At 45.7% G+C, this 27,817-nt stretch overlaps 2 protein-coding genes across 6 annotated transcripts; one reads left to right on the top strand and one right to left on the bottom strand.

Moving 5' to 3' along the window:
• Positions 1–515: 515 nt before the first annotated feature.
• tfb1m (transcription factor B1, mitochondrial) lies at positions 516–27,817 on the top strand. Of its 4 annotated transcripts, none has more exons than XM_086181816.1 (8): positions 516–624; positions 1,594–1,741; positions 2,272–2,423; positions 2,637–2,745; positions 2,837–2,988; positions 3,347–3,466; positions 25,449–25,576; positions 26,354–27,815. In XM_086181816.1, exons 2-8 carry the CDS (start codon positions 1,609–1,611, stop codon positions 26,634–26,636), a joined length of 1,077 nt encoding a protein of 358 aa, XP_086037942.1. In that variant the 5' UTR covers positions 516–624; positions 1,594–1,608; the 3' UTR covers positions 26,637–27,815. The 4 variants fall into 4 exon arrangements, with proteins under 4 accessions (XP_086037942.1, XP_086037943.1, XP_086037944.1 ...); XM_086181817.1 differs by having other exon boundaries at positions 581–615; positions 26,354–27,817; XM_086181818.1 differs by lacking the exon at positions 516–624 and adding an exon at positions 721–788 and having other exon boundaries at positions 26,354–27,817.
• On the bottom strand, positions 11,603–16,515 carry LOC147246797 (claudin-20). 2 transcript variants are annotated; one of them, XM_086181821.1, is made up of 2 exons: positions 16,159–16,515; positions 11,603–15,665 (listed from the first exon to the last, which is right to left on the bottom strand). In XM_086181821.1, the coding sequence occupies exon 2, from the start codon at positions 15,397–15,399 to the stop codon at positions 14,674–14,676; it is 726 nt and encodes a 241-aa protein (XP_086037947.1). In that variant the 5' UTR covers positions 15,400–15,665; positions 16,159–16,515; the 3' UTR covers positions 11,603–14,673. The 2 variants fall into 2 exon arrangements, with proteins under 2 accessions (XP_086037947.1, XP_086037946.1); XM_086181820.1 differs by having other exon boundaries at positions 11,603–15,588.

The raw sequence follows: 27,817 nt of genomic DNA, 5'->3' as shown, positions 1-27,817 counted from the left end.
CTTTGGGTCGGAAACACTCTCCCAAGGTCAGCCACAGCAAGAGACAGACCAGCCCGGCATCTGCCAAAACCTTGAAGGGAAGAGTATTTCAATCTCAAGCGCCTGTGACCCGGCGTGGGGCGTTAGACGAGACAGGAGGCCACAGGCCCCTAGGGATCATTCCAGACAACAGCTGTGCATCATTCAGCGTCACACAAGACTTTGACAATGAGTATGTAGTTTATAGCCTTTGTTTTAAGTATAATTTTAACACATGTGAAGTGCTCTTGCGTTCCTTCAAAAGGATTCTATAGATAAATACATGTATCATTATTATTATTATTATTATTATTGTTGTTGTTGTTGTTGTTGCTGTTAATAATCTCTAAAGCTAAGTTAACCGCAAGCCCGTTACCTGCTTGAAAAATATAGATGGTGCAGCGTGGGCCGAGAAATGTCCCCCTCTCCTGGCTGCAAAGCACAGTTACATCAACAACCAACCACTACTCAAGGGCAAAACTAAACACCGCCTTCTTCCATTTGATTGGTCAAGGTTCCGATTCTCGCAAGTTTATTGGATACCAGGATTTCAACGGAGTGACGAATAAGGAAATGTAAAGGAGGAGAGCTGCACCGGTGAGAAACGTGGGTTAACGCTTGCATATTTCTAGTCTTCTGTCCTTTTTTTGTTTTATTTGTAGTTGATTTTCTGCCTCGACTCGTTTTTTTTAGGAACAACGCGAATCGTTTTGTGTTGATTCAGAGCCTTTCAACGCTAACTCTGAAACGCCGCGCACGTACAGGTCAAGGTTAGCTTCATATGCTAACGGCTGTGTCTGTGACTGTCACTCACAAGTGAAACGTTAAAATCAGTCCAGCGTTGTATTTTATTTTAAGATAGAGCTTTTCTGACTACCTCCTCGCTGAGTAATTCACCTCACAGTGCCATCCAGTCGATGTTTCTTGTGTGCAACAGTGGTTAAAACACTATACTGGCATATACGGTGATGTAGCTTGAGTAGCACAAACACTTCAAATGTGAAACTGCTGTAAACTGATGTGCTTTCAATTTGTGAGGCGACAAATTTTGTCATTTCGATGTTGTGCCTCTCTGTTGATCATGTAGTTTTGCTATGAGGCCACTAGGTGGTGCAAGAGATCACATAAGCTGCTGCCTCTCAGCTAAGGTTGGGCAATTAAAATCGATCCACGGGTGCTATCAGTAAGTAACTGAAATTAATAAGTTTTAATTCAAAAGACATGAATCCCCAGGTGAAGATTCTGCTGCTCCACATGCTGCTGGATTGTCATCTGCAGGAAAACATTACATTTGAATCAAGGAGGTTGAATTAAATCCCACTCACAACTGAAAAGACACATCCCAAAACGATAAACTGAACCTGTTCACACACTGTCTTTCAGTTCGGTTAATTCAAAAGGTGGTGTTACAAAACTCTCACAGTAACCTTTACATTTCTGCCATCACTGCCATTAAGGCTCCACATGCTGCCCTTTTCAGTGTTTTTAAACATTTATGTGTCTGAATTGCTGTGCTGCTGAGGAAGCTGATCAGAGTTTCCCTGACCTTTTCTTTTGTGTGTGTTATTTTTACAGCGTACCTTTTGAACTATGGCTGCTCCTGGGAAACTGGCATCGTTCCGCCTGCCTCCCTTGCCCAGCGTCAGCGAGCTGGTAAAGCTGTACAACCTGAGAGCTGAGAAACAGCTGTCCCAGAACTTTTTGTTGGACATGAAACTCATAGGTCAGTCTTCTGCTCCGTTCTCCTCCTCCAGCTTGATCTGCATTGCACCAATACCTGCTCTTGTGACTGTGTCTACACACGACACAGTGGTGTGTTTTTCCAGTGCACTTGATTACCTCGCCGTTCCACATAGCCTTGTTCTTAAGCATCAAACCTGACAGGCCTTTCTGTGTGGGGGAGGTTGAGTAGATCTCCTCCTAATGTGAGCAGGCCCGGTCAATTGTTTGCAGCCCTTGCAGAGCTCCTGCCTTAATGTAATTATCAGTGATGCAGTGCAGGTCTGGTCTGCTCATTTGTCCTTGGACAAGGTGACTGTTAGATTAATGCATCTCATCTTCATCACACTGAGGTAGACAGGTATTGCTACATCATACACTATTAATCTCAATTTGGGGAAACAAGACTGATGATTTGAGAGTACGGTGTAATTTACATGATGCATGGGTTCTAATAACTACGTCGGTATAAAACTCACAGTTATATGCAGATATACCAATGGAATTAAGTTCGTCATCCATCTCCTTCTACAGACAAACTGGTACGTCAGGCAGGGAGTTTGGAGGATGCCAGCGTTTGTGAAGTGGGTCCCGGTCCTGGAGGCTTGACCCGCTCCATCCTTAACGCCGGGGCGAAGGATGTGCTTGTCGTGGAGAAGGATTCACGCTTCATCCCTGGGCTAAAGGTAAACGCAGCAGCCACACTGAGACTGGCTGAATGTCAGAAGCCTCTCAAGGTCATTGGATCAGAGATAAAACACCTTCACCCGTCATTTGCATTAAACCTGCTCATCTGTTTCAACAGCAACATCATTAGCCACCTGGAGGACGACTGATGACTGTGTCTTTACTGAAAGCACTTACATACTTCTAATTTATTGTTGTTTGAATTTCCACAGCTGTTGTCGGAGGCAGCACCGGGCAGACTGAGGATTGTCCACGGTGACATACTGACTTACAAAATGAACAGGGGATTCCCAGAAAATGTCTCCAAGCCGTGGGAGGAAGGTGAGAAGATTAAATTATACACGCTCTTAAAGCATAGAAAATCCATGGAACTCAAGTGTGTGTGTGTGTGTGTGTGTGTGTTGCTCTGCAGATCCACCAAACCTTCACATCATAGGGAATCTACCTTTCAACGTAGCAACCCCCCTCATCATCAGATGGCTGGAGAACATAGCCAACAGAACAGGGCCCTTCGTCTATGGACGCACCCAACTCACGCTCACTTTTCAGAAGGAGGTTGTAGAGGTGTGTGACCTGGCCTACTAATGCATGTCAGTCTTTTGTGTGTGTGTGCGCGCGTGTGTGAGCATGCAGGTTCATGTAAGAGGAACCAAGAGTGCAGACAGAAGTAGTCGCGTACATGAAAACCTTGCACCTCTGAGTTAAAACTAGATTTGAACAAAATATAAATATGTTTTTCAATCCTGAGAAAGAAGGCACAAGTAATCACAATTGTAGACAAAGTTTGGTGTGAGGACACTTCTAAATATACTTGTGCTGCACATGAGGAGCACGTTTGCTGCATGTTTGGTCACGACTGTAAGCAAGATTTGTCTTAATGATGATGTATCAGTGATTTGTGGTGATTCTTCTCTCCTGCCAGAGGTTGACAGCCAGCACTCGCAGCAGACAGAGGAGCCGCCTGTCCATCATGGCTCAGTATCTCTGCACTGTCCACAACTGTTTCACCATCCCAGGAAAGGCCTTCGTCCCCAAACCCAAGGTAGGAGTAATCTCTGCTAGTAATACTTCATAGTAATAGTCTAATGAGCTCCTCCACACATGTATAAAGGTATAAACAAGTACACTGTTGTGCGTGTCTGACACTGTACAGCCACCGGTAGCGTATTAGAATCCTTCCAGACTACATGCATCAACAACACGTTTAACTGCTAGACAGAAGAAGCCTCTGTCTCCTCTATGACGCACACTCTGTTTGTTCGCTGGATGCTTCAAAGTTCCGTATTATCCATGTGCTCGTAAAATGTTGGACCAAGATCAGATTTCCAAAATATTTGTGACATCACGAATCCTGCTCGTAGGACCGCCTCTTCAAATCGGACGCTCATTGAGCACAGAGAAGATTTAGGCTTTTAACAACGAATGTGAAAACAGTCTTCTGTTCTCAAACTCCACACATCCGTCCTTCTACACAGTGAAGCTCAGACATTCAACTGAGGCAACAAGAAAGAGGAACACTTCTTCTGACTGGAGGGGGACTTTAATGTTTCCCAATTTAATGTTACAAATAGAAAATGTGGGGCGGCCTTTTTAATCTTCAAAAGGAAATTTTAAAATCTTAATTTTCCACATCTTCCCAGGCTAAGAAATCCACACACATGCCTCTTTTAGGGGTGATGTTGAAATAGAACCTCGAGAACACACTCGATGTTTCATGAAATTTCAATTTGAAGTTTCATTGCTGAAACTGTAGCCGTCAGGACAATAATGGCAGACGGACACGTTATTATTTCCCAGTTGTGGCTCTAAGGGCAACAGTGTAACCTCAACCTCCTCACATCTCCTAGTCTTTGCTCCTCGTCTGGTCCCATCACGGCCCCTCATCATGTCACCATCACTCATCCCTCCCTCACTGCCGTTGCTTCAAGGCTTCATTAAGACTGTGTTGAATCAGTGTTGTCTCTGTTCTGTCTTTGGACCATTTCTGGTTTGTAATGATGCCTGGTGGGTATTTGAGCTGTGGCACCATCTCACTGCGCCTTGTAATGAGGGCCTAGTTCTTTTTTAGGCCCAATTTCTCACTGTGTCTTTTAGCTGGAGTGTGTATCCGTAGAGAAAGAAAGGCGCTCGCTCTTACATAACAGGAGAATGCAAGATGTTTCTATTTTATTTTCAGGGGAAGGATTTATAGTAGGACTAGGGGGTGCATTAAAGAAATAAAAGTACTGCTGCAAAATTTGAAAATGCAAAATGTCAGCGCCGGCTAATAGACAGCTCCACTGAGATATGTAAGATTAGAGGCACGAGTCTTTTGAAAGACTCGGGAGCTCCCTTACATCCTCGAACAAATGAAAGCATGTTTGTCTTTTCCTGAATGAAAGGAAAGGTGTTAAGTTGATGTCAGAGTTGGACTGTTGGTCCCTTGAAGACGCCGTGGCTCTTTAGGACACCCTCACTAGGTAAATATTTCATCTGGTGTGGGGAGTAAAATATAGCAGAGTGAATGGGACCGAGGCTGATTGTTCATTCTCTTAGAAGAGATGTCTCCCAATGATTATTTCATCACAGTCAGCTGCCATTTGGAGTTTCTCATTTTTGTGTGTATGCGAAGCTTAATGGATTTCGGTGTGCTCGTCCGCGCCGTATATGTGCGGACTTGCGGCGTGCGTGTGTGCTGTCATGCATGTAGTATGTACAAATGTGAATATGGTGGAGTGGCGCTGCACGTGGGTGCACTGCAGATGAATCAGAGCCTCCCACATGTCCACACAGGCCATCTATCGCCACTAAATGTTTTAATGAGCACTTGGTAGAATTGATATCATTAGGAGAGCTGATGGCTGTTTGATGAGCAGGCCTCCTGCTGCTGGTGTCCTATAAAGGATCAGGGAGCACACAGAGTATATTAATGCCATCACACTCTGCATTGTGCATGCCCCCTTTTTACTAGTTTGTCATGTCGTATAATTCATAAAGCTCTCTATGGCCCGGCCTTGTTTACTGATGCACACCAGTGTAATTATGGAAAATCTCACCAACAATAAAAATGTCTTGATTAATTTACGGAACAACAGCAAAGGGCGGTGATGATTAAGGTCGTGACCCACAGGAATTATAGCCTTCTTACCCATACACATGCTGATATTCATAGGATTTTGATGAAATAAACCTTTTAAATGATCATTTTTGCTGGTTTTCTCTTGCTCCGTAAGGTGGCATGAAATCAACCTCAATCTAAAAGCTTGGCTGTAAAGAATCAGGGGAAACAGGTGGAGCTGACGGTGTCTCTGGGGTCTCAAGAATCTCTGGATGCAGGAACCTCCAGAGCCTTCCAGCTGTGCATGAGGCTGCATTGCAGCCTAACCAAGGCCCAGAGAGAGACGGAGAGGTTTTCAGTGAGCTCAGAAATACCAGAAGACTTCAACAAGAGGGAGATGGCAGAGTGAGATTATGGGCTGGAATACGTGAAAATGTGGTTCCTGCAGAGTCCCTGAGGGCGGCCTTCTCAAAATGCATTCCTGAGTGACTATTTGCTGTCGTTGTATAAAAAGGATAGTCACGTATTACCATGAAGGACAAAGTGCCATCTCTTACTGTACAAACACGCCATTGACTATTGATGTTGCTTCATAATGACGTGCACGCTCATGACCTTTGTACCCCAGTGAAGTCTCTTAACAAGCTGAAACACGCTGGTCTGCAATGCTCCTTCACGTTGTCATGTAATATGATGAGCTTTTCAAAGTCCTGCAGACATTTTTTTTTAATATTTGGCTTCAATAATACGAAGATATGTGGTTACATCGTGTTGAGGAAAAGCAAACAAAAAGGCATAGGCATAAGAAAGGTGAACACAATGTGTTTGTAGAAGTACGTCAACTAAAGTGTTGAGTGTTGACAGTAAACTTTGCTTCTAGTGAAGCATCAGAGGCTCCTGACACAGCAGAGGCACGCAGCCAAAATATTGTACCGATAAAACCCTGTTTGAGGGTAGACAGTAATTAGAATCAGGGGGTAGGTGTGTGTGTGTGTGTGTGGGGGGGGGTTGTGCTACATATACCTATAGCCAATAAATCGGCTCAGTGGTCTAATTGTTGGTATTATCTTGTTCCCTCGGAGGCTGGGGGCTCACTGATTGTGTTAATGAAGAGGGATTTGTTCAAATTGACACACAAGCGGGATTTTGTTTTGTCTGCTGCTGGCGTGTGTTCGGCACATCTGGACCTGAGGCTCTTTGTTTTCGCTGTGAACGCGTGAGTCACGGCCTCCTTTAAAAACAGGTCAGTGCAGTCATATATGGGTAAGATATTTAATGAATTTTGAACATTTCTGTGGGGGTTAAAAAAAACAACAACAACAACACAACCAGCCGCTCTCAAGCCCCTCCCCCTCCCAGTGAAGCAGGTGATCCGCTACACATATGGCAGTTAGTGAAGTGTGAATATTTTGGTTTGATGTTGTGTAATGAAACACACACAGCAAGCCAGAGACAGAAGCAGGGAACTTCTCTAAATAACCATGATGGGTAAAAAAGCATCAGTTGATTGGGGGGGACATGAGGCACGATTTGAACCAATAGGAGCGGGCCGCTGATGGCTAATGGGGATAATGAGAAGGAAATGTTGAATCCATTTTGCGTTCGCAGCCACTGAGCTGATGTCGATGCAGGGTGGGCAGACAGGCTCGTCTCCTGGCTGTTTCATCTGCCAGTCTTGTTCTCCTCGCCCCCGGACTGCACCTCTCTCGTGTCACATTGAGTGACTGAGATCGTCCTTGAAGGTTTCTGAGAGTAGCGATTGGCTGCTTTGATGGCGTTCCTGGAGGCGTAACGTGCCCTAGGTCTGTCCTGCTGTAGATCACACCTGCCTCCCTTTTCTTCTTATTAGTCACACTCCTTCTGTTAATTCTCACACAGGCAGAGTGACGGATCTTTAAATCGCTGCTGTCACCGCCAGCTATACATTTTTTACTCTGCTTCTTCCTCGCTGTAGTAATTATATGTATTTTCAATTTATATTCTGGTCATGAGTCGACAGTCATCAAGGCATCCTCACCTTCTCTACGGACATCCAGATTCATCTTCAACGCCTTTTAGAAAATAGCTGCGTCTCTTCTTCCTGGCAGAATGTAATTAAAATCTACTTATGTCGGTCACCAGCAGCTCTGTAAGTCCTGCAGTCGATGCTGCGACATGAGCAAGCCGCCGTCGTCTTCTATAGAGCTCCTACAGTTCACCAACACCTGTGTCATTCATTAGAGCGGGAGAGGGTGGGGCGGGAGAGGGAGTCATCACTGTAGGTGATGATATGAAATGCAGAGGAAAAATGGCAACACAGTGGGAGAACATAGAAGCTGGACAGAACCCTGAGTGAGATAAAAGAATAGAAGCAGCTGTTTGTGAATGAGTGGAAGTAAATTGAATAGAAATGATGCTGGATATGATTTAGGAATGAAATCAAAGCTGGGATAAGCTCCACACCAGGGCCAGAAGGCTGATTCATGACAGAGATCGATCTGAGAGGAAAGTGAGGCGTATACCTCCAGCAGATGGTTGTCTGGGCCGGTTGTCAGGCTGCTCTGAGTAATGTCTGCATCAGCCGTCACCCACCAACTAACCGAGCCTCACAGGAGGAAGACCCTACAGATGTTCGCCCTGTACCGAGACCACAGGCCAGATGAGCGGAGGCTAAATTAAATTTGTGGATGCAGCATTAAACATCCATTACGGCTTGTAATTGTCAGGCAGAGTCTGGGACTCGTGTTAGATGTATTTGTAGCTTTTTTTAGCAGTCACATGATGTTTCAATTATCAAGATAATGATATCCCTAGAATGCAAGGTGGTATCTCAGTGTTGAAAGTGACCCACCTCCGTCCTGTGTTATGCAGTGGCAGCCACAGTGATGGATATCTCCGCTGTGACCTGAAGTGGCCTGGCTCTCTCTCTCTCTCTCTCTCTCTCTCTCTCTCTCTCTCCCCCTCTCTCTCTCTCTCTCTGTCTCTCTGTCTCTGTCTCTCTCTCTCTCTCTCTCTCACCTCAACCGTAACAGTGAGAATCTAGTCAGAGTGACTGCGCTGCTTTTCTCACCTCCCGCCACACGCTCCACAGCCACATAATCCATCTCGGCCTACTCCTGCACCGTAAACGGGGTCAAACGCGGTATCAAGAGTATCGTGGAGGAAAGTTATTTCAATAACTCGTGCCAGAACGGTAAACGCCTGCGGGTTTGGTCTCAATACATCACAGACCCAAGGTAAAGAAAGCTAAAAATATTCGCCTCCTCTCTCTTGCTCCCCTTAAACAAAATGCAGAGGTTGGCAGAGTTGGCTGATGAACATCTCCAGAGATGCATCGCACCCGCCTAACACGAAACAGTGCCGAGTTCGCTCAGAGTCAGCGCTCCGAGGTGAGCAAATTCAGCTCTTGTTTAGTTAGTGAGCCACGGCGAGATGCAGGTACTTGGAATGATGTTAAAACGCTGGCTACACATGAAAGGAAAGAGGTCAGCTGAAACACGTAACACACAAGGGGAGAGGCACCGCGACACAAATGAAGTCAACGATACAGCCGTGAACCTGGAGGCTCACCTCGATGCTCCGAGGGAAGTGCTGCGCATCTTAATTTCAAGGGTTGAGTTTGTGGGTTGGATTTAAGGAGCGTTAAGGTGTCTGTGTCAGTTGTGTTTTGCAGCCTGTCTGTGTGTATGTGAAGGTATTCTCTCTTTGAGGTACCTCCATATTGGGTATGCCTCACTACATTGTAGTCCTCTATAATATCATAATCAGGGGAGATGTAGTTCACATGCTCATACCTGCAATTTCCTGTCTTCCTATCTCTATCACTGTATGAATCATTAATGAATATATCTCTACACTTTTGGCGTCTGTTTATTTCAAACTGTATTTTTATTATCTCCTGCTTTAGCAATAGATTTGATCTAAATCGTAACACTCAGCCTTTTAGCCTCCCCTCGCTGTCATCGCACCAAACCCAGCCCAGCCTCGCGCCTCACCCCGTGCACAAAGCTGAAATATTAAAGGGCCTCCTTTGAACTGTCAGGCTCTATTGTTTTCCTACAAGCTCTCCTTTTGTCATCTCCATCGCTTTTACTGCCTTTCTCAGCAGTTTACTGCGCTGCCAAGGTCGTTGCTATTATTCCCCAGCCTCGCGTGTGCACTGGGACCAGAGGAGAGCAGCGCCAACAAAGGAAGGTCATTTTCTCGCAGCTTTGATGAGCACATTATATCTCCAGCATGATCCTTCAGAAGCATGTCCAAAACAAAGAGATGCACATTAAGTATAGTGACATACTAGGGCAGTGTTTTATAGCCTCTATCTGGAGCTGTGGGCTGATGTTTAATGGAGTTTTGGTGACACACACTGTGTACATGTACATGCCGTATACTGTATATATCTCTGCCTCACTCTTTTGTGTCTGCCAGCATGGCTGGTGGAGTGTTTTGAAGCTCGTGTGCCGTTATCTCGTTATCTTCCACCAAATTTACTGTTTCTCTTCCTCTGGATGATCTTTCACAAGGTTGTTTTCCGATCAAGAAGGTCAAGAAAATTATCCTCAGACTTGATGAGCTGGGGAAGTTCAAAGATAGGCCTGATGCATGATTAACCCCTGACTGGAATTGACAAGCGTTCACCTCCCCTCATCTAAACTCACATTCCAGATCTGTCATAGCAGCAACTCGGGGTGAGAGCCTTTGATGGAAAATGTAGGTTAAATACACTGAGGAGCAGATCTTATTAGCGTTTCCCCACGAGAGGAGTAGCTATTTGATCTGCATTCTTGTTGCATAACCAAGAGGAGTGGGAGAAAGTGAGAGAGCCTTGAATAATCCATGTTTGTTTCAGGGAAGCACATTCTCACTCAGTTGGTGTCGACAAGGCTCCAGTCAGCTGTAATGAGAGGCCAGATACTCTTGGAAAGTCACTATTTAATAAGCCGAAGAGTATAGGACACAGATATTAAAGTTTGAAGAACACACATTACTGAGTTCTCAGCTGAAATCAGGTCTGCAAGGCGCGCGTACACACACACACACACACACCTGCATGCTGCAAATAGTTTTTGTAGTCTTAGCTTTTGAAATGCCTCTGGTACTGGCTGAAAATGCAGGATTGTATCGGTGAGTACGCAAGTCAGGGCACCAGTCTGATGCCACGCTTGGCTAGCTCTGAGACAGGACTACCCCCCCCCCCCCCCCCCCCAGCTCACTTATCTCTGAGTAATATCAGAGGAAATCAATTCTTTGCTGCTCTACAACGGTAGACCACACAGGAAGTTCTGCTGTGCTCGCCTCGATATCAACCGCAAATGTCACTTGCGTGAAGATATTTTTACAGTCCATTGAAAACTTTCAAAGTAGATGATAAAAACAAGTTCCTCCACACTCTGAGTCATGAATCATGTCACATCCATACAGGATTTGTCGTGTGTAACCTGCAAGTTCAAGAATCCCAACCTCTATGGATGGGAAACATGAAGTGGAAATGGTGCTGGAGCATCTGTTGTTTTAGCGTTTATATAACTGCATATTTTCGTTGCTCTACTTTACAACACGCCTGTTTAGAGTTCAAGCACTTTTTTGTTCCTAACTTTAAGTGAAACCAGTTTGATGATTTGCGTGATTGGCTGTCTGTTTGACAGTATTTGTTTTGATGCTTTGTTGTCTTAAGTCATCCGGACTAAAATCAAATCGGTTTTGTCTTCTTTTTTTTTCCTAATCAATGTTATACAAAGAGGGAAATACGTCTTACAAGCAGGGGGAAAAAAAAATCCAAGAAAAACAGCTGTCGCACAAAGCAACATGAAAACAACGCTGTGTTATCTTGTCATCATTAATACCTTTAAAGCATAAATATATCCTGCTTATTTGTCCTCCCGTCTGGTTGAATATATGAGCAGATATTTGAATAAACAGCAGTTACGGATGGAAAAACAACTAAAGGCCCAGAAATGCTGTTATTCTTCAGTATGGAATGCCTTGAAGAGTTTGGGTGTGGTACTAAGAAAATAATTCCCTTTTTCAAAAAAGTCATTTGTACACGGTGCTGTTTTATGAATGTGTGTTTGAGTTGGACTGATAGGGCTCTACTCCTGCGTACCAGCAGCCTGCCTGCCTACACTCAGCACAGCCTGTACCGTCCAACAATCTGTGGCTCTGGCAAGAAGACCAACACCGTCTTCACACGTAAAAGCACACACAACATACAAGCAGCAGGCGTGTTGCTTTCATAAAATAGCTTTATTGGTAAAAAATAGAACTACTTGCACAAGCACATTGAGACAACTGTATCAGAACTTGTGAACTGTTCACAAATATGCTCTGGCAAAGTAAGAAGTGCTAAAGCATCCACAAAAATAAGCTGCGGTTATCAAAAAGATAAATCCATGTCTTGGTACAGTAAATGCAGGAGATTTGTATCTCTGTAGACTTGTAGGACCTAGTCACTTTGCACTCTGGCCATTTAGAAGCGGATGAAATTGCGTGCTGACGATCAAGCTGCATAGCCACAAAAACGAGGAATCTCTAGCTCCGATTTCTCATCTGAATCCAAACGTATTCTCTTGCTCCCAGAGTGCCAGGTACGTTGTTTATTAGTACTATTTCAAACAAGCGGCTGTCAAATAACACAAGTAAAGGTGCATTTGAGTTGTCTTCTTATAAAGAAGATATGATATGAACATGGTATTGTATCTATTGAAAGAGTCTGAGAGAATCCTGATCCCTCAGTATAAACAAACACCTTAAATCTGAGATACTTGTGTACAGTTACCACAGACCTACAGTGAACCAGCATTCCTTAAACAAGTACATGTTTTGTTGAGAAAATACCACCCTCATGTCGTCCCAATGAAACACTCGTGCCTTGTGAATCTTGCTGTGCTTTGGGAAATGAGGAATAAAGAGGATTCAAAATAACCCTCGAAAGCTGCACTGGACTGTACACAAGCATCTAGTTGACTTGAGACTAAGTCGGGCAGAACAAATCACAAATCCATAAAACATTTGCAGATGTATAATTCATGTACAAACAACAGAATAAAAAAATAAACAGAAAGAACTCCAGATAGTATTAAATTGTGTCATCATGAGACAATTTGGCACATTCTCCAAACACAAAAGGTGTCAGTATTAGTTGATGACATGGCACATTCTTTACTCTGTTTATTGCATTGGTTCTGGTGCCTGGGCAGTGAGTTGTTGTCAGCTAGCCAGCTCTGTTGGCTTTAGTCTGTGCTGAGCAAGATGGTAAAGACAGGGTGGGGTAGAAACCTGGCCCCAGAGGGCTGCCAGGGCCGCCAACGATGCCCACAGCAATGCCCGTGGTGTGCCGGCAGTAGCCTGCAGGTGGCGAGCTGGGCTTAGCCATCTGCTCTCCCCTTGGAAGCTGAATGTTTATGAGAGAGAGGGAGAAAATATGCCGTTCTGTACATCCCTGCCAAGGCCTGTCTAAAGCACAAAAACATTACTCTGAGCCCCCTCCCTCAGCGAAGAGCAGAGACTCTCTGGGACATGACCATGTGGAAGCACAACAGTGCTCCTGACATATGAGTAGGTGGGAGTTTTGATTATGTTCGCTGCCGCCGCCGTGTGCGCCCATGCTTTCAACATGCATCAGCGTTCTCCTGTCAGAGATCACATCCATGAGACATGTGACACAAGAAGGACCGGGGGAGTGGGAAAATGAGAGAAGACTGACATGTAGGAAAGACGGGAAGCAGTCAAGTGGCTATTTAAGACACAGACTTGGTGCAGGTGCAGACTGGTAGCATATGCAGTGCTGACGCATTTGGAAAACGAGTCACATATGGAGAATGACTCAAACCTTTTTTAGCTGCCTGCCACAAAGCTACTCAGCCGACCACGACTCAAGAAGCTTCTCCCCTCTCTGCTTCATTTTTGCAGCCAAAACACCTCTGCCTGTGAGAGAAGTTGCATGGTGTACAACCGCAGCCGTGGCCAGTTTTTAAAACCTGAGCACCTCACACGGATGCTGCCTCCTACCTCTGGCTAATGAGAGGGATTAGTCAAAGCTTATGGAACCATGGGAAGAGGAAAAGATGCGCCCCTAAACAACGTGAAATCACTGACAGCCATGCAGAAACCTCCAGACAATAACGATATTTGAATGCTGAATTTGGTTTCCATGGTAGTGTGGAGGAGGATGGCAGGAGTGAATGCTAAAAGATGTCAGGTCTTGAGTGTTTACTGTGAGCATAAAGACACACACACACACACACACACACACACACACACACACACACACACACACACACACGAGACTGTGTGAGCGTGTGGGTGTGCATGTCTGATGGTGTGCTGGTGAGGGATGGCTAGATTAGTTGGGATGGGTAGCTGCTGTTTACAGAAATCTGAAAACGGCGCACCAGAGAGGGTCCACTCTGCTGAAGGATTTTCTCTCTATCAATTTCCTCTCCGTCTCTCTCATTTTTCCACCTGCAGAGACAGAAACAGGCGTCTGTTTATCTGCATTTTCGGTTTTCGACTCCAGCCCAGCAGCCAGCAGCTACTCCTACTGACAGTCCTCTTTGAACAGCTAGAGCAGGGTAATGTTTCTACAGCTTTTCAGGCACAGGCATATTGTGTGGCTACGTCTCAGTCTATTACCAGGCATTAATACACAGACAGGCTCCACACAGCATGCTTTAGAGGCAAAATATCAACATCATTCTAGTAGCTAACAAAAATATGGCCATTTAGGAGAGGGTTTTCCACCTACTGCTTTCAGGCGTTATATTGCCTATTTTGTCATGAGGGTTTTCCAGATGATTGTAAGTAGCAGCTAAATGATTGCTTTTTTTCTCCTTCAATTTCAAACCTTTGGTGAGGGGGGGGGGGATCTGCACGCGAGGCTTCCTTATTTGCTTAATCCATTCCCCAGGGATCTCTTTCTGTGATTTACTGATGAAGGATGTCTGCATTTGGTTAGCGGCTCCCTTCCATTCTGCAGCACCTTATCCAGGCTCCTTACACATTCACACTGTTTGCTCCAAGGCGCTGCTGAGGGAATACCTCCACAGCTTGTGCTTGCAGAACAGAAAAGAGAGAGGAGCAAGACACACGAGCAGGGAAAAATGAATTCAAAGTTGTTGCCCTCCTCTCTCATTTTTCTCCACCTCCGCCTGGAGTATAGCCTACTCTGTAGCATAACCCCCCCCCACCCCCCCCGGCTCATCTCCCGTAAGCCGTAGTGCACACGCAGCACCGCTTTATTACACATAGTCCTGCAGGCTGTAGCCAGTCTTATTGTCTAATGGGGAGAGTGAGCAGTACTGGTGCTGGAGCTCCTGCTGCTGGAGCAGCTGTTGCTGCTGTTGCTGCAGCAGCAATTTATCAGGGGGGGGGAGCAGGACCAGGTCTTGGGGGCCGTGCCGCTTGCCCGAGCAGGACATGCAGAAGATGGACCCCCCCATTAAGAGGAATCCTGCCGAAACAAAGGCCACATACACAGCACCGCCAGGCTCAAACTTATTGCTCTCGGGCACACTGGAGTCCAGGAAGTTAGTGATGACCTCATTGGTAAACCAGGAAGCAGGCACCAGACACAAAAAACCTGCAGCAACAAAACAGCCGCCACTGGCGATGGCAGCGTGCCGTTTGGAGCGCCGTCCGCCTCCCCAACGTGTGCATTTCAGTCCCAGAGATGCGAGGCAGAGGCCCATGGCGGCCAGTACGCAGCACAGCACCATGGTCGTGCGAGCAGTCTGCAAGTACGCAGGAAGTGACAGCACCGAGTATTTAAGTGTGCAGCTGAACATGCCTGTGCTGTACCACGTGCAGTCCATCCACAATCCCTGCATCTGGGAGATGGCTGTGATGATGTTGGAGCCCACATCCGCACTGACCTTCCAGTTAGGCAGCAGAGTGGCCACCATGGCCCCCATGATGCCCAGCAGCGCGAGTACAAATCCAAATATCTGCATGCCCGTGGATGCCATGCTCCTCCTGGAGTGGATGCTGCTGCCTCAGCCGTTGTCCTCGCCAGGTAGCATTCACCCAGCAACGGCCAGGCTCGTCGACCCACAGCCCAGCCGCTCTGCTCGCCGCTCGCACACTGTACCGGGGCGAGGGGGGGGGGGGGCAGTCAATCCTCAGTTCCTCAGCTCTTCAGCTGCAGTTCCTCTAGACTGGAGGACAGAGACAAATGAGAAACTGAACTGCTCCTTTCTGCCTTCGTCCACCTCACACCAGCAGACTTTTGTAGCTGGAAACAAAGGAGAGCATGACACACGTGTAGAAGAGCTGACTCTGGCTGACTTTAGGTGAGCTAAATAGCGGGAGTTGTTGTTGTGCATGTGTGTGTTTTCTATGTGCCGCCTCCTCCTCTGCCTGAGCGGAGCCCCATAGAGCTGTTATTGGAGAGGGAGAAATGAGTTTGTGGTATTTGCAATGCTCAATAGCTATGTAGACTTAAAGCTGCAGTGCCTGCTCCTCTCTTAAACTCTTATTTTCTAACACCTTCAAATTAATTCTTTTTTTTTTTTTTTTACCAAACAAACATACTTGTGTAAAATGAAAAAAAAAATGATTGGAGGAATCACCAAAATGTAACTTTATCAGTTTACAGCTCCTCCTTTTCATCAAATTAAATGTAATGTTTAAAATAAATAATCTAGAGGCAGGATTGAATTGTTTTGGTTGTTGTTGTTGTTGTTTTATGAGAGGGGGGAGAGAAGCGGTGTTGAATAATCCCTTACCGCGGCTGGTGCAGAGCTGGCGGCGGCGCGTCACGTTGTTCGCAGTGATTCCTGTAAACAGTCACGGTCGGCTGGTGAGGGGGCGAGGAGCAGAATTCATCCCGGACCACCGGTCCAATCAAGCCGTCCATTTCCTTAGCAACAGTGTGCGAGAGGACATCCCGGTGCTACTGATCACACGGGCTCGCGCGGAGCCTCGGAGAAATAACCGTACTGCTCGCGCTCCTCGCTTTCTCCCTCTCTGGCATCGCCGGTGTGTGTGTGTGTGTGTGTGTGTGTGTGTGTGTGTGTGTGTGTGTGTGTGAGAGAGAGAGAGAGAGAGAAAGAGAGAGAGAGAGAGAGATGGAGAATAGCAGTGTCTGCCTCACAACCGCAACTTGAAAAACCTCACGCGCCCGCTGCCAAATGCTACCGTTGCCCCCTCCCCATTCACGCGCGCGCACGCACGCGCATACACACACACACACACATTCATGTCAACAAAAGGTGATAGTAACTGATTCCTCTTTTTCTTCTTTTCACCGGTCACGTTACTGAGTAAAGCTGCCAACATAAAATAATAAATTAGTTGATTAAAAAAAAGTTAGAAAATTTGAATGGGAACAAAAAAGATGGGAATTTTTTTTTTCAACAATTTTGATGATCAACTGATTGTCAAGTCCAACATCAAAACATCACCTAGTTTTTGGTCGTGTATGACAGGAGGCAGGGATTGTTGGTGGACTGCAGAGATTTGTGCTCAGGGAAATTTAAATGAACATTTTGTCATTGATTGATTTTGAAACTAATAATTGATAAAGGAAATAATTGTCTCGTTGCAGCCCTGCTATATAAAAAAACAAACAAACAACTGATTAACGCTGTGTCATCAGTGTGGCATAATTATTTTGTCTCTAAACCCAGATTCTTCCTCCGTAAATAATTTAACAAGTAAGAAGTCACGGTGATCGGTTTTGCTCGCTAGTGATGTTAAACCACGCTGTTCTCTCGGATGTCTTCTTTTTTGCTTAATGCACCAACATGATGAAAAGACATTTGTATTTCATGGTTCAATTCTGGGATTAAGGGCAGAATCCTAATCCAGTCGGCCATTTTTTTAAATTTTTTTTTTCATTTCAGACCCTAGTCCCTCCAATTTTGATCTCAGACACCCAGATGATGTCACAGACATCCTCCAATCAGAATGTGATGTAATCCTGTGAATTGAATGCGAATTAAAAAAAACAAACAAAAACAGCAACTTTTGAAATCACAGGAAACCATTAGCCTTGTGCTAGATGTTAGCGTTTGATCAACAGCTAGCAATCCATCCATCCATCGTTATCTTCCGCTTATTCCTACACATTAAGGGTCGCGGGGGGGCTGGAGCCTATCCCAGCGTTAACGGGCGAGAGGCGGGGTTCACCCTGGACAGGTCGCCAGTCCATCGCAGGGCCAACATAGAGAGACAGACAACCATTCACACTCACATTCATACCTACGGTCAATTTAGAGTATCAATCAGCCTCGTCCCCAATTGCATGTTTTTGGACTGTGGGAGGAAGCCGGAGTACCAGAGAGAACCCACGCAGACACGGGGAGAACATGCAGACTCCACACAGAAAGATCCCGTGGCCGAGCCGGGACTCGAACCTGGAACCTTCTTGCTGTGAGGCCACAGTGCTGACCACTGCACCACCGTGCAGCCGTACAGCTAGCAATGCTAAAAGCAAAAAAAAATGTATGATATGAGTTATATCATAGCCAACTTTTTGAAAATATCATCCCCAAAACTCAGTAAAAGCATCTTAATTATCTGGATGTGAACTATTTTTACCCGTACTTGTTACGGGTCTTTGGTTATATTTATAAGGGAGATTGCTTTTGTGAAGACAAGGCAATACACAAAGAATAGAAAAGTATGAGCTTAATGTTTTATGAGTGCACACGCGCCGGCCTGCATCTCCTGCTCGTTTCCTTTATATTTCCTGCTTTTTATTTATGTATCTATGTCTTTTTGATGTTGTTGATCCCACAAAAATGAAAATGTCCAAAATAAATACATTGCAACAACATAATAACAACACATGAAGGTGTGATTCAGGAGTTCGCAGCTCAAGTTGTCCACAAAAAGCAACTAATTAAGACAATTCTGGATGGAATGAGCTCTTCTTGCTGTGTCATTTCAGCTAACAAATTAGAGTCGAATCAATCCCATTTCTTCATTGAGTTGCTCTGTAATCATAATACAATACTGCTGCTGTTGAAAGATAAGAGTCTGCCACGATGCAAAAACTTGATAAGATTTCCAAACATAGCCGCTACACAACTGGGAAGGCCGGTCTAATTAACACAGAATGTAACTCTGCTATCATTACGAACAGAGGAGCCGCTCCCGCTGGTGTCTAAGGAGGCTTTTGTTTGTTTATGTTACGGTCCAGAGGCCAGAGTGACGTGTGTGCGCCGCCGTGTCAAAACTGACCGTCCCTTGGGCATCGTCTTCATCAGGCATCAGTCAGCAGGAGATGAAAAAGTCGCAGCTGCTACCCCGTATTTGCTTGTCTTTCCTCTCCTTTCCGTTGAGGGCATAAAACAAGAGGGAGTGACGAGGACGGCCTTGAGTCATGAATGACAAAGAGGACAAAATGAGACATGGCGTGGGGGGGGGGGGGGGGCGCAACACAGGACCTAACAGACCTGATGCACTTGCATACACAGATGTGTGTTGCTGTTATTTTGCTGCATGGGCAAATCAGCAAAAAGAGTCAGCTGTGGGAACTAATATCGCCATCCCCCAACCACAGCAGAACAGCCAGGCAGTGACCACGGTGATTACGTGTGGACTGGTTGGTAGCGATTGATTTGTTCAACTATTGATCTGTTTGTTTAATGTGGCCCAGCGCTCCCTCCAGCCCCCATTCTTTCCCTGTAAACTGCCCCAAAGAGGACCCCCTCTCATTATGAGCTCTGCCCGCTGCGCTGGAATCCTGCACACCACATCACCTCCTGTGTGGTGATGCCGCTGTCAAGCCTGAGCTCCAGATTCCCTGACTTTCTTGTGGGATCCCACTCCTGCCAGATGATAAATCTCCCGGTTTTCTACCGCCACATTACAGCGTGGCGTGTGTGACCTGTCGTCTTGTAACTGATGAGAGTCTAAGTGCTGATGCTGGTGTTGTTCTGTTGGGAATATGATAAATAAATAAATAGACGGAATGGATGAAAGGGAAGGAAAAAGGTGCAAGGAGGGAAGAGCAAAGCCCCGTTAACATACCGCGGGTGAGTGCAGATGTGTGACGCTGTGATGTGTGAAGATATTGCAGGCTATTATAAGCGTGGTCCCCTTTACTTTATCACCTCACAGCAGAGCTCCTTAGCCTTTCTGCAGCAGAGTTCTGAGGCACAGCCGGACCAACCTTCTTTTCTTTTTCTTTTTTTTGGGGGGGAGGGGGGGGGGGTGTGGGGGGCTCAGCTTTTATCATTCAATTTGCATTTTCCCCTTTTATGTCCTCCCTTGCGTAATTGGTTTTCCGTGCTCATCTTGCAAAGGCAGTTTGTTCACAGCTGAGATGTGAGGTGTCGCGTGAGAGCCGTGACGTCATTGCGCTCTTGTTGTGTCACAGTGCCCGGGTCCTGTGCCAGCATACGTTATCTCTATAAGGCAAAGACTTGTGACGCGTTTGAAATGACCAGCTTGGATAATGAGTCTCTTATGGCCACACCGTTAAACTGTGCTCCCAAGTGCACAAAGTGAAGGAGCATTTATGAGTTTTTAAAGTACCCATCACAACTAATTTCCCATGTTGTCCTTATGTGCCGTTCTTGTGGGCCAATAATTCCACATTTTTGGGCAAAGTTTGAGGTATTCTACGACAAAAGCTTCTCTCAAAGGAGCTGATCCTGTCAAAGACTAGACGACAGTCTCAGTTGTCCTGTTTGCGTGCCCTGGGCAGTTCCATGGGAAGTGCGCTGGCCTGCTTGCACAGGAAGCCAGAGTCCTGCCTCCCCAAACCCCTCAAGCGGCATCAGCCGGGTATATTCAGCGGCGTTGACTGCTGCCTTCTCCTCCTTGAGAGGCTGTCTCCCTGCACTGATGTAATGGGGGTTGTCTTCTCAAGGTATTGTCATGATTAATGCAGCTCTTCCCCCTTGGTTGCAGGATCTCTGCGAGCTATTCTTCCTTGTATTCCCTGGCTGTATATAGCTTTCATCCATCCCCTACTTTTTCTCAGAACCTGGCATTATGTAAGCGCCAGCGTTGGTGGTTCAGGTAGTGCGGTGGCTGGTGCCCCAGGGCCTCTGCCATCTCATCTTGGTTACGCTTAGAGGGACATGACAAATTACTGCTCACATGCCATTGGGCAAAAACTCACCAAGGAGGACATCAGAGGTGGAAATGGGAGACGCGAGCCGGACAACCACAGGGCAAAGTCGAGTAATAGATTTCCCTACTGAGCTTTGGGAAGGTCAAAGATATGAAATATAGTAGTGCGCAAGTGTGTAAAAATGAATGTGTGACTCTTCTGCTCAAGTGGGTCAGAAAAGGTATGGGGGTTCAGGCAAAAGCAGATGAAGGACATTCAGATAAAGTTCTTTTATTCTTATTTTTGCCCTTTTCAAACTCTGCAAGGGGAATCTGCAGTGCAAGGCTGAACCCTGTAGGTGTCAGTAGCCGTGACTCCATCGGTGTCTTGTTGTGCCCTTGAGGTGGAATTTGCCTTTTTCAGAAAGACGGTCAATATGTTAGCCAGCAAGTATGTTCTATTCTGACCGTGACCCAGGGACTACCGTTCAGCAACCTGTCGACAGGGGGTTGTGGGGTGTGACGAACTGGTTTAGATCAGGTCTCCTCCCAAAAACTGATCCATGGTGATCCTGGATAGCTGACACCAGCTAACGGCTCAGCAGTCACTGACAATCCAAATTTAAGTTGACTTTCAGGCATTCGCTGTTACTTTTCAACCGAATTTTGAAAAAACAAAACAAAAGATCCTTACAAGGGTAAAATTTTGGATGTTTGGATATGCAAATCTCTGCCAAGGAGGTCATTATTGATTGATTTATTTGTACCAGCTGACTAAAATTGGTCCACACAGATTCAGAACATGATTCATCGCGTCTCCACAAGCTTAAAAGTTAACCCTCGACGAATTCAATCAAAATATGTTAATAATGTTTAGAGATATCAAAAATAGCTGCTCTGAATTCCAGATCCAGAATTCTATCAGTTATAGTTTCCGGAAGCGTTAATGTTCCCCCGTTTCTCAAGGATTTGTTTGAAATTCTTCTTGGATATGTCCAGTAATATAACACCAATATGTATATCAAAATATGTCCCTTTGTGTTTGAGTTATCCCGTGATGTCATTATCACTCCGGCAGAGGGATAAAAATAATGATTCTCGCTGTGAAACCGCATTCTTGAATGCAGCGTTCAGCACTAACAGATCCTTACATAAAAATCTAATTTCGGGGCTAAATTAGCGTGAATGATTCCCAGGTTTTTTTCAAGCAATTTACACAAGGCGACAAGAAATGATTCCCTCCAGGCTTATGTCTGGTCTCTGCCTTCATGTGCATTTGATCCTCACCCTTGTAAAGAAAGAGAAGGACGGTGGGGGTGTGAGCGAGGCAGAGATATGAAGGTTGTCAGATAGGGTCGATAAGTCCGTCTGCAACCCCAGTCCAGGATCTCCCAGCCAGCGCAAAGTATTTTAGGGGTTGGAGGGGGGGGGGGGGCTGGCGGGTGATGAAGGCGTGTTCATAGCACCTTAGCGGATGGCCCAGGTGACGCTGCATGATTTAAAATGGAGTTTCCTTGCATGTTGAGGTTATCGGGGGGAAGGATTAATGGCATGAAGCGGGATATATTACAGTGGTGCTACCTAGTGAAGCCGTGTAGCAAGGCCATACATAAATCATAGCAGCAAAGTGACTTGGACAAGCTGATGGCTGAAATGCTGCTGCCTGTATAGTCCCAATATCGACTTTTCCCCTCGCTCCTCTCCTAAATCATCAAGTGCAGAATATAAATGGCCTAATTATTCCAGCAGAGAGTGGAATTAAAGGCATCCCCTTTTTATTGCTCCTTCCTAACAGATGGCTGTCTGATCTTGCATCACAGAAGCACTGATAGAAGCATTTTGCCCTCTGTACATACGTGTGTGTGTGTGTGTGGGTGTATGTATATGTGTATGTATATATTTTTATATATATATATACATATACATATACACACACCCACACACACACACACACACACAGACGTATGTATTTTCTCAACCTGAATTCTTCCGTGTTCGTGTGGCAGGTGGAGGAATTATTCTTATTAAACAAACGTTCAAAACCAAAAGATGCAGCCTCGTTTCCCACTGCCTTTGATGACACCTGCTACATCCTCATTTCAAATGCATCTGCTGAACTAAAAGGATTAGAGAATAAAATGGCAATTAGCAACAGAGGCTATTATTGCCCCTGACATTATACATTGTTAGGGAGTGTATAACATGACCAAAATCATTAAAATTGTATAATACAGCTGCACAGTACATGTATTTATAGCTGGGACGTCTTTCCTTCCCTCATCCTGCGTGTAGCTTACAGGGCTATTGAGACAAACAGGCTCCAGCGCCACCGTCCCATTAAACGCCGCTGCGGCAGGAAGCTCGGCAGCAGCGAGGCATCTCTGGACTCCACAGGCCTATCTATAGATCTGATAAGAGATAGAACCGCAGTTTACAAGTGCTGCCAAATGCTTCTCGCTAGAAAAGACATCGAAACATCTCATTAGAAATCCTTCACTAGTCCTTGGACCTCTTGTATTTTTCCTCCCCACCATTTTCAATGTCAGTCCGCAGCCCAGAGAAGCAGAAGGCAGCTGTGAATGAGAGTGAGTCACACAATCCAGAAATAAAAGCTTGAAGGATGCATGAGGAGCTCCGAGGGGCATGTAGACTCAACAGGAGGGCTGTTGAGCCCATTTAGATGTTGTTTGATTGAACCTGTGTTTGTACGTGTGTGTGTGCGTGACTGTGAGGGGGAGTATGGCTGGGGGTATGCATGTACAGTGTGTTTACATGTTTGACTTCACACTGGAAGGGAAGCTGTGCAACTTGTACGCACCCGCTTGCTTCTTTGCGACTTCATTTAACGAGTACAAATACGATGCAGGCCACAGCGGTCGATGGAATCCACCAGCGTTTTCTAGTCTTTGCTAGAATAAACAACGGTTATTTTCACGTCTCCTTGTGCACTGAATTCCGTGCCCTGAGAAATGTGTTGTTGAATTTTGTGCAAGTTGTCGTGATTGTGTGCTCTGAAAGCCCCTAATGACATCTTGCAGGGTCTTGCAGTCCGTTCTCAGGGCTGGAGAGATGTCAGAGGGACTGGCTGATGGCGCTTGATTCCAAGTTTGTAGGAATTTGAGGGGTCAGGGGTCACTTGACATCGAAAACCTCTCTGACTAAGCTCTGACTTTGGGCCCAGAGACCTGACATTGATCTCGGGGATCATTAATCTCTTATTTTGGTTTCAGAGGTCAGACTTTGATCTTTGGGGGTCATTAAATTTCTGATTTCATCTCAGAGCTTTGCCTTTGATCTTGAGGGTTTGTTAATCTCTTATTTTGGTCTCAGAGCTTTGCCTTTGATCTTGAGGGTTTGTTAATCTCTTATTTTGGTCTCAGAGCTTTGCCTTTGATCTTGAGGGTTTGTTAATCTCTTACTTTGGTCTCAGAGGTCTGACTTTGATCTTGGTGGTTAGGTGAATCTCACTTTAATCTCAAAAGTTCTCACTTCAACCTGACATCAATCTCTCCCTGATGTCCAGTACCCAGATGATGTCGCAGCGCTCCAAAGCCGTTAAGTTAGGATCCTGAGCCTCTCAATCCCACCCAGTCCCACTTCCCATGCCCTTGTTTTCGCGTCTACTGAGCCAGAGATGTTGTTGTCCTCTGTGTAAACTCCCTTGTTATCTGGAAAAAAAAGCACTTAAAGCCACAAAGCACTTAAAGGCAATAGAATATATTATTATTATTACTACGACTAATACCACTGATGTCTCTCATCTCAGTCCCCCTGCCATTCTGCTCAGCCAAACAGAACACACTCCTTCAGTGGTTTTTTTTTTTTTCCACTCAGGATAAGGCTATTACCGACCACGGCCAGCAGACAGATGACTACTAAGCTCCTCTAGCCACTGTATGACCATGCCACACACACACACACACACACACACACACACACACACACACAGGTCAGTATTCTCTGGCTGAGTAGTAGTCCCTCAAGATATAACATTCAGGGCTGAAAGCTATCATGTGAAACACTGTTGACAGATGGCCCTCTTCTGTGCTGCAAATGCACAGATGCAGGATTATCAAATTGTCCTTTGATGTAGTTTGGTTAGTTTGATCCCATTCGGGCGTTCAGATGATTAAGAGTAGCCCATCCTTTCCAGGAGAACGAGCAGTAGCAGTGATTGGACGCAAATGGGCTCGAAAGTTAGGAGAGAGCAAGACACTGTTGAGTCCGACGCGGTTTCCTCAACACTGTCACGTCACGTGACTCGGGACGGGTCAGGGAGCAGCAAGGGGTTTCTCCGCCACCGCCTCCTCCTCTAACTTTAGTGGTTCCACTAAGGTGACCTTCAAGCTTGTTATCCCCAGGTCAAAACATGCTCACCGAGCCTTGCAGCATGAAGCTCCGGTGAGAACTTTCCTTTGGGAATCTTTTCCTCTGAAGGAGTTGAGAGTGGGAGAATATTCCGTCCAGTGAGTCCTCCGTGAAGCAGGACATGAGCTCTGTGACTGCCTAACGCACCCATCACTGGATCTCTCTTACGTTTCTGCTCCAGTGGTTTCACCCTCGGTAGAAATGGCAGAGCTGACTAGACAAAGAAGGTGATGGAGAGAGAGAAGAGTGCTTCGGTGTGTCAGGCTCGTAGGTATTAGGAAAGTCAGTGGTGATGCAGTGACAGGAAAGAAAGAGAGAGGCTTGGTTTCTATGGTCCATCGCACAGGTGTTACTGTGGCAACTGGAACTGGCTCGCCAGCCAGCCATGTTGCGTCATCTTCTTTCCTGTTTTCCCTACCCCCCCACCACTGTCCATCTTTGTATCTCTCCCTCCATTTGTCAGCCTTTTCAAACACTTCTGCTTTCTCTTCACACCCACCTGCTCTCTCTTGCCACTTTTACTCCCCCCACTCCACCACCCCAACACACACACACACACACACACACACACGCTTTTTGCTGTCTAGTTTTCAGGTCTGTGCTGAAACTCTGCTGTTCTGGGTTGTGTGTTTGTGTGAAGGTGGATGTGGGAGTCGTTCACTTCACCCCTCTGGTTCAGCCCCAAATCCAGCAGCCCTTCAAGATGGTGGAAAAAGTCGTCAGGAACATTTTCCAGTTCCGCAGGAAGTACTGCCATCGAGGAATCGGGTAAGTAGCGTCCATGGCGCTCACGAGGCCTCCATCGTGTCCCCTGCTTTCTGTCTTTTACATCTTCATCTCATCGTTAATCACTTAACTATTTTGGCTTCTCTGAATGTTTAAACGCCCTCAGAGCTCTTTTGAAAACCGGTAAGAAGAGTACCGCGCGCCCACATGCATGTGCTCGCTGCCCATCGCCCCCGTGCCTGTAAGGAAACTGTATGCAGGCCTGAATAACAAAAGCACACTGGCTGTGTGAAAGAGAGCAGCAATTATGAGTCACTGAGGTGGCACAGGAAGACAAGGCAGCATATTTTTATGTAACTGCAGTGGGTTATGGAAACAGCACCCAACTGGAGATGGATAAACCGGCGCTGACGCACCTAAAAAGCACCCGCACAGTTGCTCACCACAGGTTAAAGCACCCTGGAATAGTGAGTAGATTTGTTCACAGTGGAAACCCCCCCCCCCACCACCACCACCACCACCCTTCGAAACAAAAAAAGAAAAGAAAATTGAAAGCTGTCCTCTTTTGTGTTGGCGAAGGTTTTGGGACTGTGTTTCATGGCAGTAGAAGAAATTAACAATTCATGAACAGTTCTGGCCCTTTGTGTGATTTCAATTAACTTCCTAGATTTGAATTAATTGCTGAGGGATCGTTTCTTCTGTTTGAGCTTTATAGTGCCATTAATGTTGCATGATTGTTAAGATATCAAAGCGACCTGTGCGCAAGGAAAGTCTACTGTAATTTTTCTCGTGTTTTTTCTCCCCCTCCGTCTCTTCCAGAATGTTGTTCCCCGAGGCGCGCCGTGCGGAGCTGACACAAGAGATGATGCAAAAGGCCGACGTAGACCCCACTCTTCAACCTGTGGAACTCACCATACCCCACATAAGGGCGTTGGTGGATTCCTACGCTCAGCTGTGTACCCTCGAACCCCATTTGCTCACCTTTGAGTTCAGAGAAGAGCTCTGTCTGAAGCACCAAAGCAGGTCAGCAGAACAGACAAAAACACGCACTTTTATGGACACGCCAGCCGGCACACCACTGAGCCCTCAGCAACCGCACTGAAAAGGAAAAGCACAGAAACCACAAAAAAAGGCAGACTAATGGTCTCTGTAAGAGCCGGGGTGACAGCAGACTGCTCTTAGCCCTAACAATTCCACCTGGCATGCATTTTTAAAACTTTTTTCCGTGCACCCAAGGGTAATAGGTAATGCGATGAGCTTGAAACCCTGGGACAGAGACACATGGGACATAAAGGTTCTCGATGGATCAGCTCCAAGACCTTGTTCCAGGCCAGACATCTCAAAAGCAGAATCGTGTTTTTTGGAAGAATGTTAGCTCTTTAAGAGTGTCTTTGTGCATAATCCGCGGCTGAGCCCTTTCTTTATGTCCCAATTTTTCCTCCCAACCACGATCTAACTCACATAACACCTTGTACTGTGGGACCTGAAAGCGACGTCTGTATTTTCGGGTTGATTTAGAGGTTGAGAACAACGTGGTAGAATCGTATCCAGGCCATTTTCTACTTCTATTATGTATTGCTCAGTCACTTGGGAGCTTTAAGAAAGGAAGAAAGCTGTGGGATTTTATTTTCCTCTGAGATGCTGTAAGCTTTGGGTTTGTTTTTGTTTTTTTCCTCCCTCATCCATGGAATCTAAATAAATCCGTCAAATAAAAAAAAGTCAATATCAATCGGTCACTTTTGTTAAATTACATCAGAAATCCATAACTTGTGTCATACTGATCAAATCTCTTTCATTTGATATATAAAATCTGGTGTTTCTTGAGTAAATGTAATCATCACGGATACATAGCAGGTTTTAAATCAATAAAACTATTGCTACACACTGTGAATATTTCTCTGCCCGTATGAGAACATATTCTGACCAACACTGCATGTCCAGGCTCTTCCCCGCCACCGTGACAGATGGTGAGCTCGGGTTGATCTGCCAGAGGGGAAAATATCACTCTGTTTCGCTGACTGGCGAGGGTTAATTTCCTGCTATAATCAGGCATCAGTCGTCATGGCAGATTAATAAGCAGGACGACCACTTTAGCGAACACGGCATGGTCTTGCGATATGATGAGATTTAAATCGTGGGGTGGAGATGTGCTGTTCCATATTAGATCAGTTCCAATCCAGGGCTCTTTTTTTTTTCCCTTTAATATTATCAACATCACTATTGCTGTTGTTTGTATGATTATCTTGAAGAATAATAAACCACACAACACCAGAAACTTGTCAA

The sequence above is a fragment of the Aulostomus chinensis genome, chromosome 17 (assembly GCF_037954235.1).
Source record: "Aulostomus chinensis isolate RoL2024-O1b breed Wild chromosome 17, RoL_Achi_v1.0, whole genome shotgun sequence".
Classification (NCBI taxonomy): Eukaryota; Metazoa; Chordata; class Actinopteri; order Syngnathiformes; family Aulostomidae; genus Aulostomus; species Aulostomus chinensis.
The sequence above is the reverse complement of the archived record's forward strand: the minus strand, read 5'-3'. Positions and strand labels throughout refer to the sequence as shown.

Coding starts and splice junctions, on each gene's coding strand:
- tfb1m (XM_086181817.1), top strand. CDS start 1,609: ATGGCTGCTCCTGGGAAACTGGCATCGTTCCGCCTGCCTCCCTTGCCC. Junction 1,742..2,271: donor GTTGGACATGAAACTCATAG/GTCAGTCTTCTG, acceptor CTCCTTCTACAG/ACAAACTGGTACGTCAGGCA. Junction 2,746..2,836: donor CTCCAAGCCGTGGGAGGAAG/GTGAGAAGATTA, acceptor GTTGCTCTGCAG/ATCCACCAAACCTTCACATC.
- LOC147246797 (XM_086181821.1), bottom strand. CDS start 15,399: ATGGCATCCACGGGCATGCAGATATTTGGATTTGTACTCGCGCTGCTG.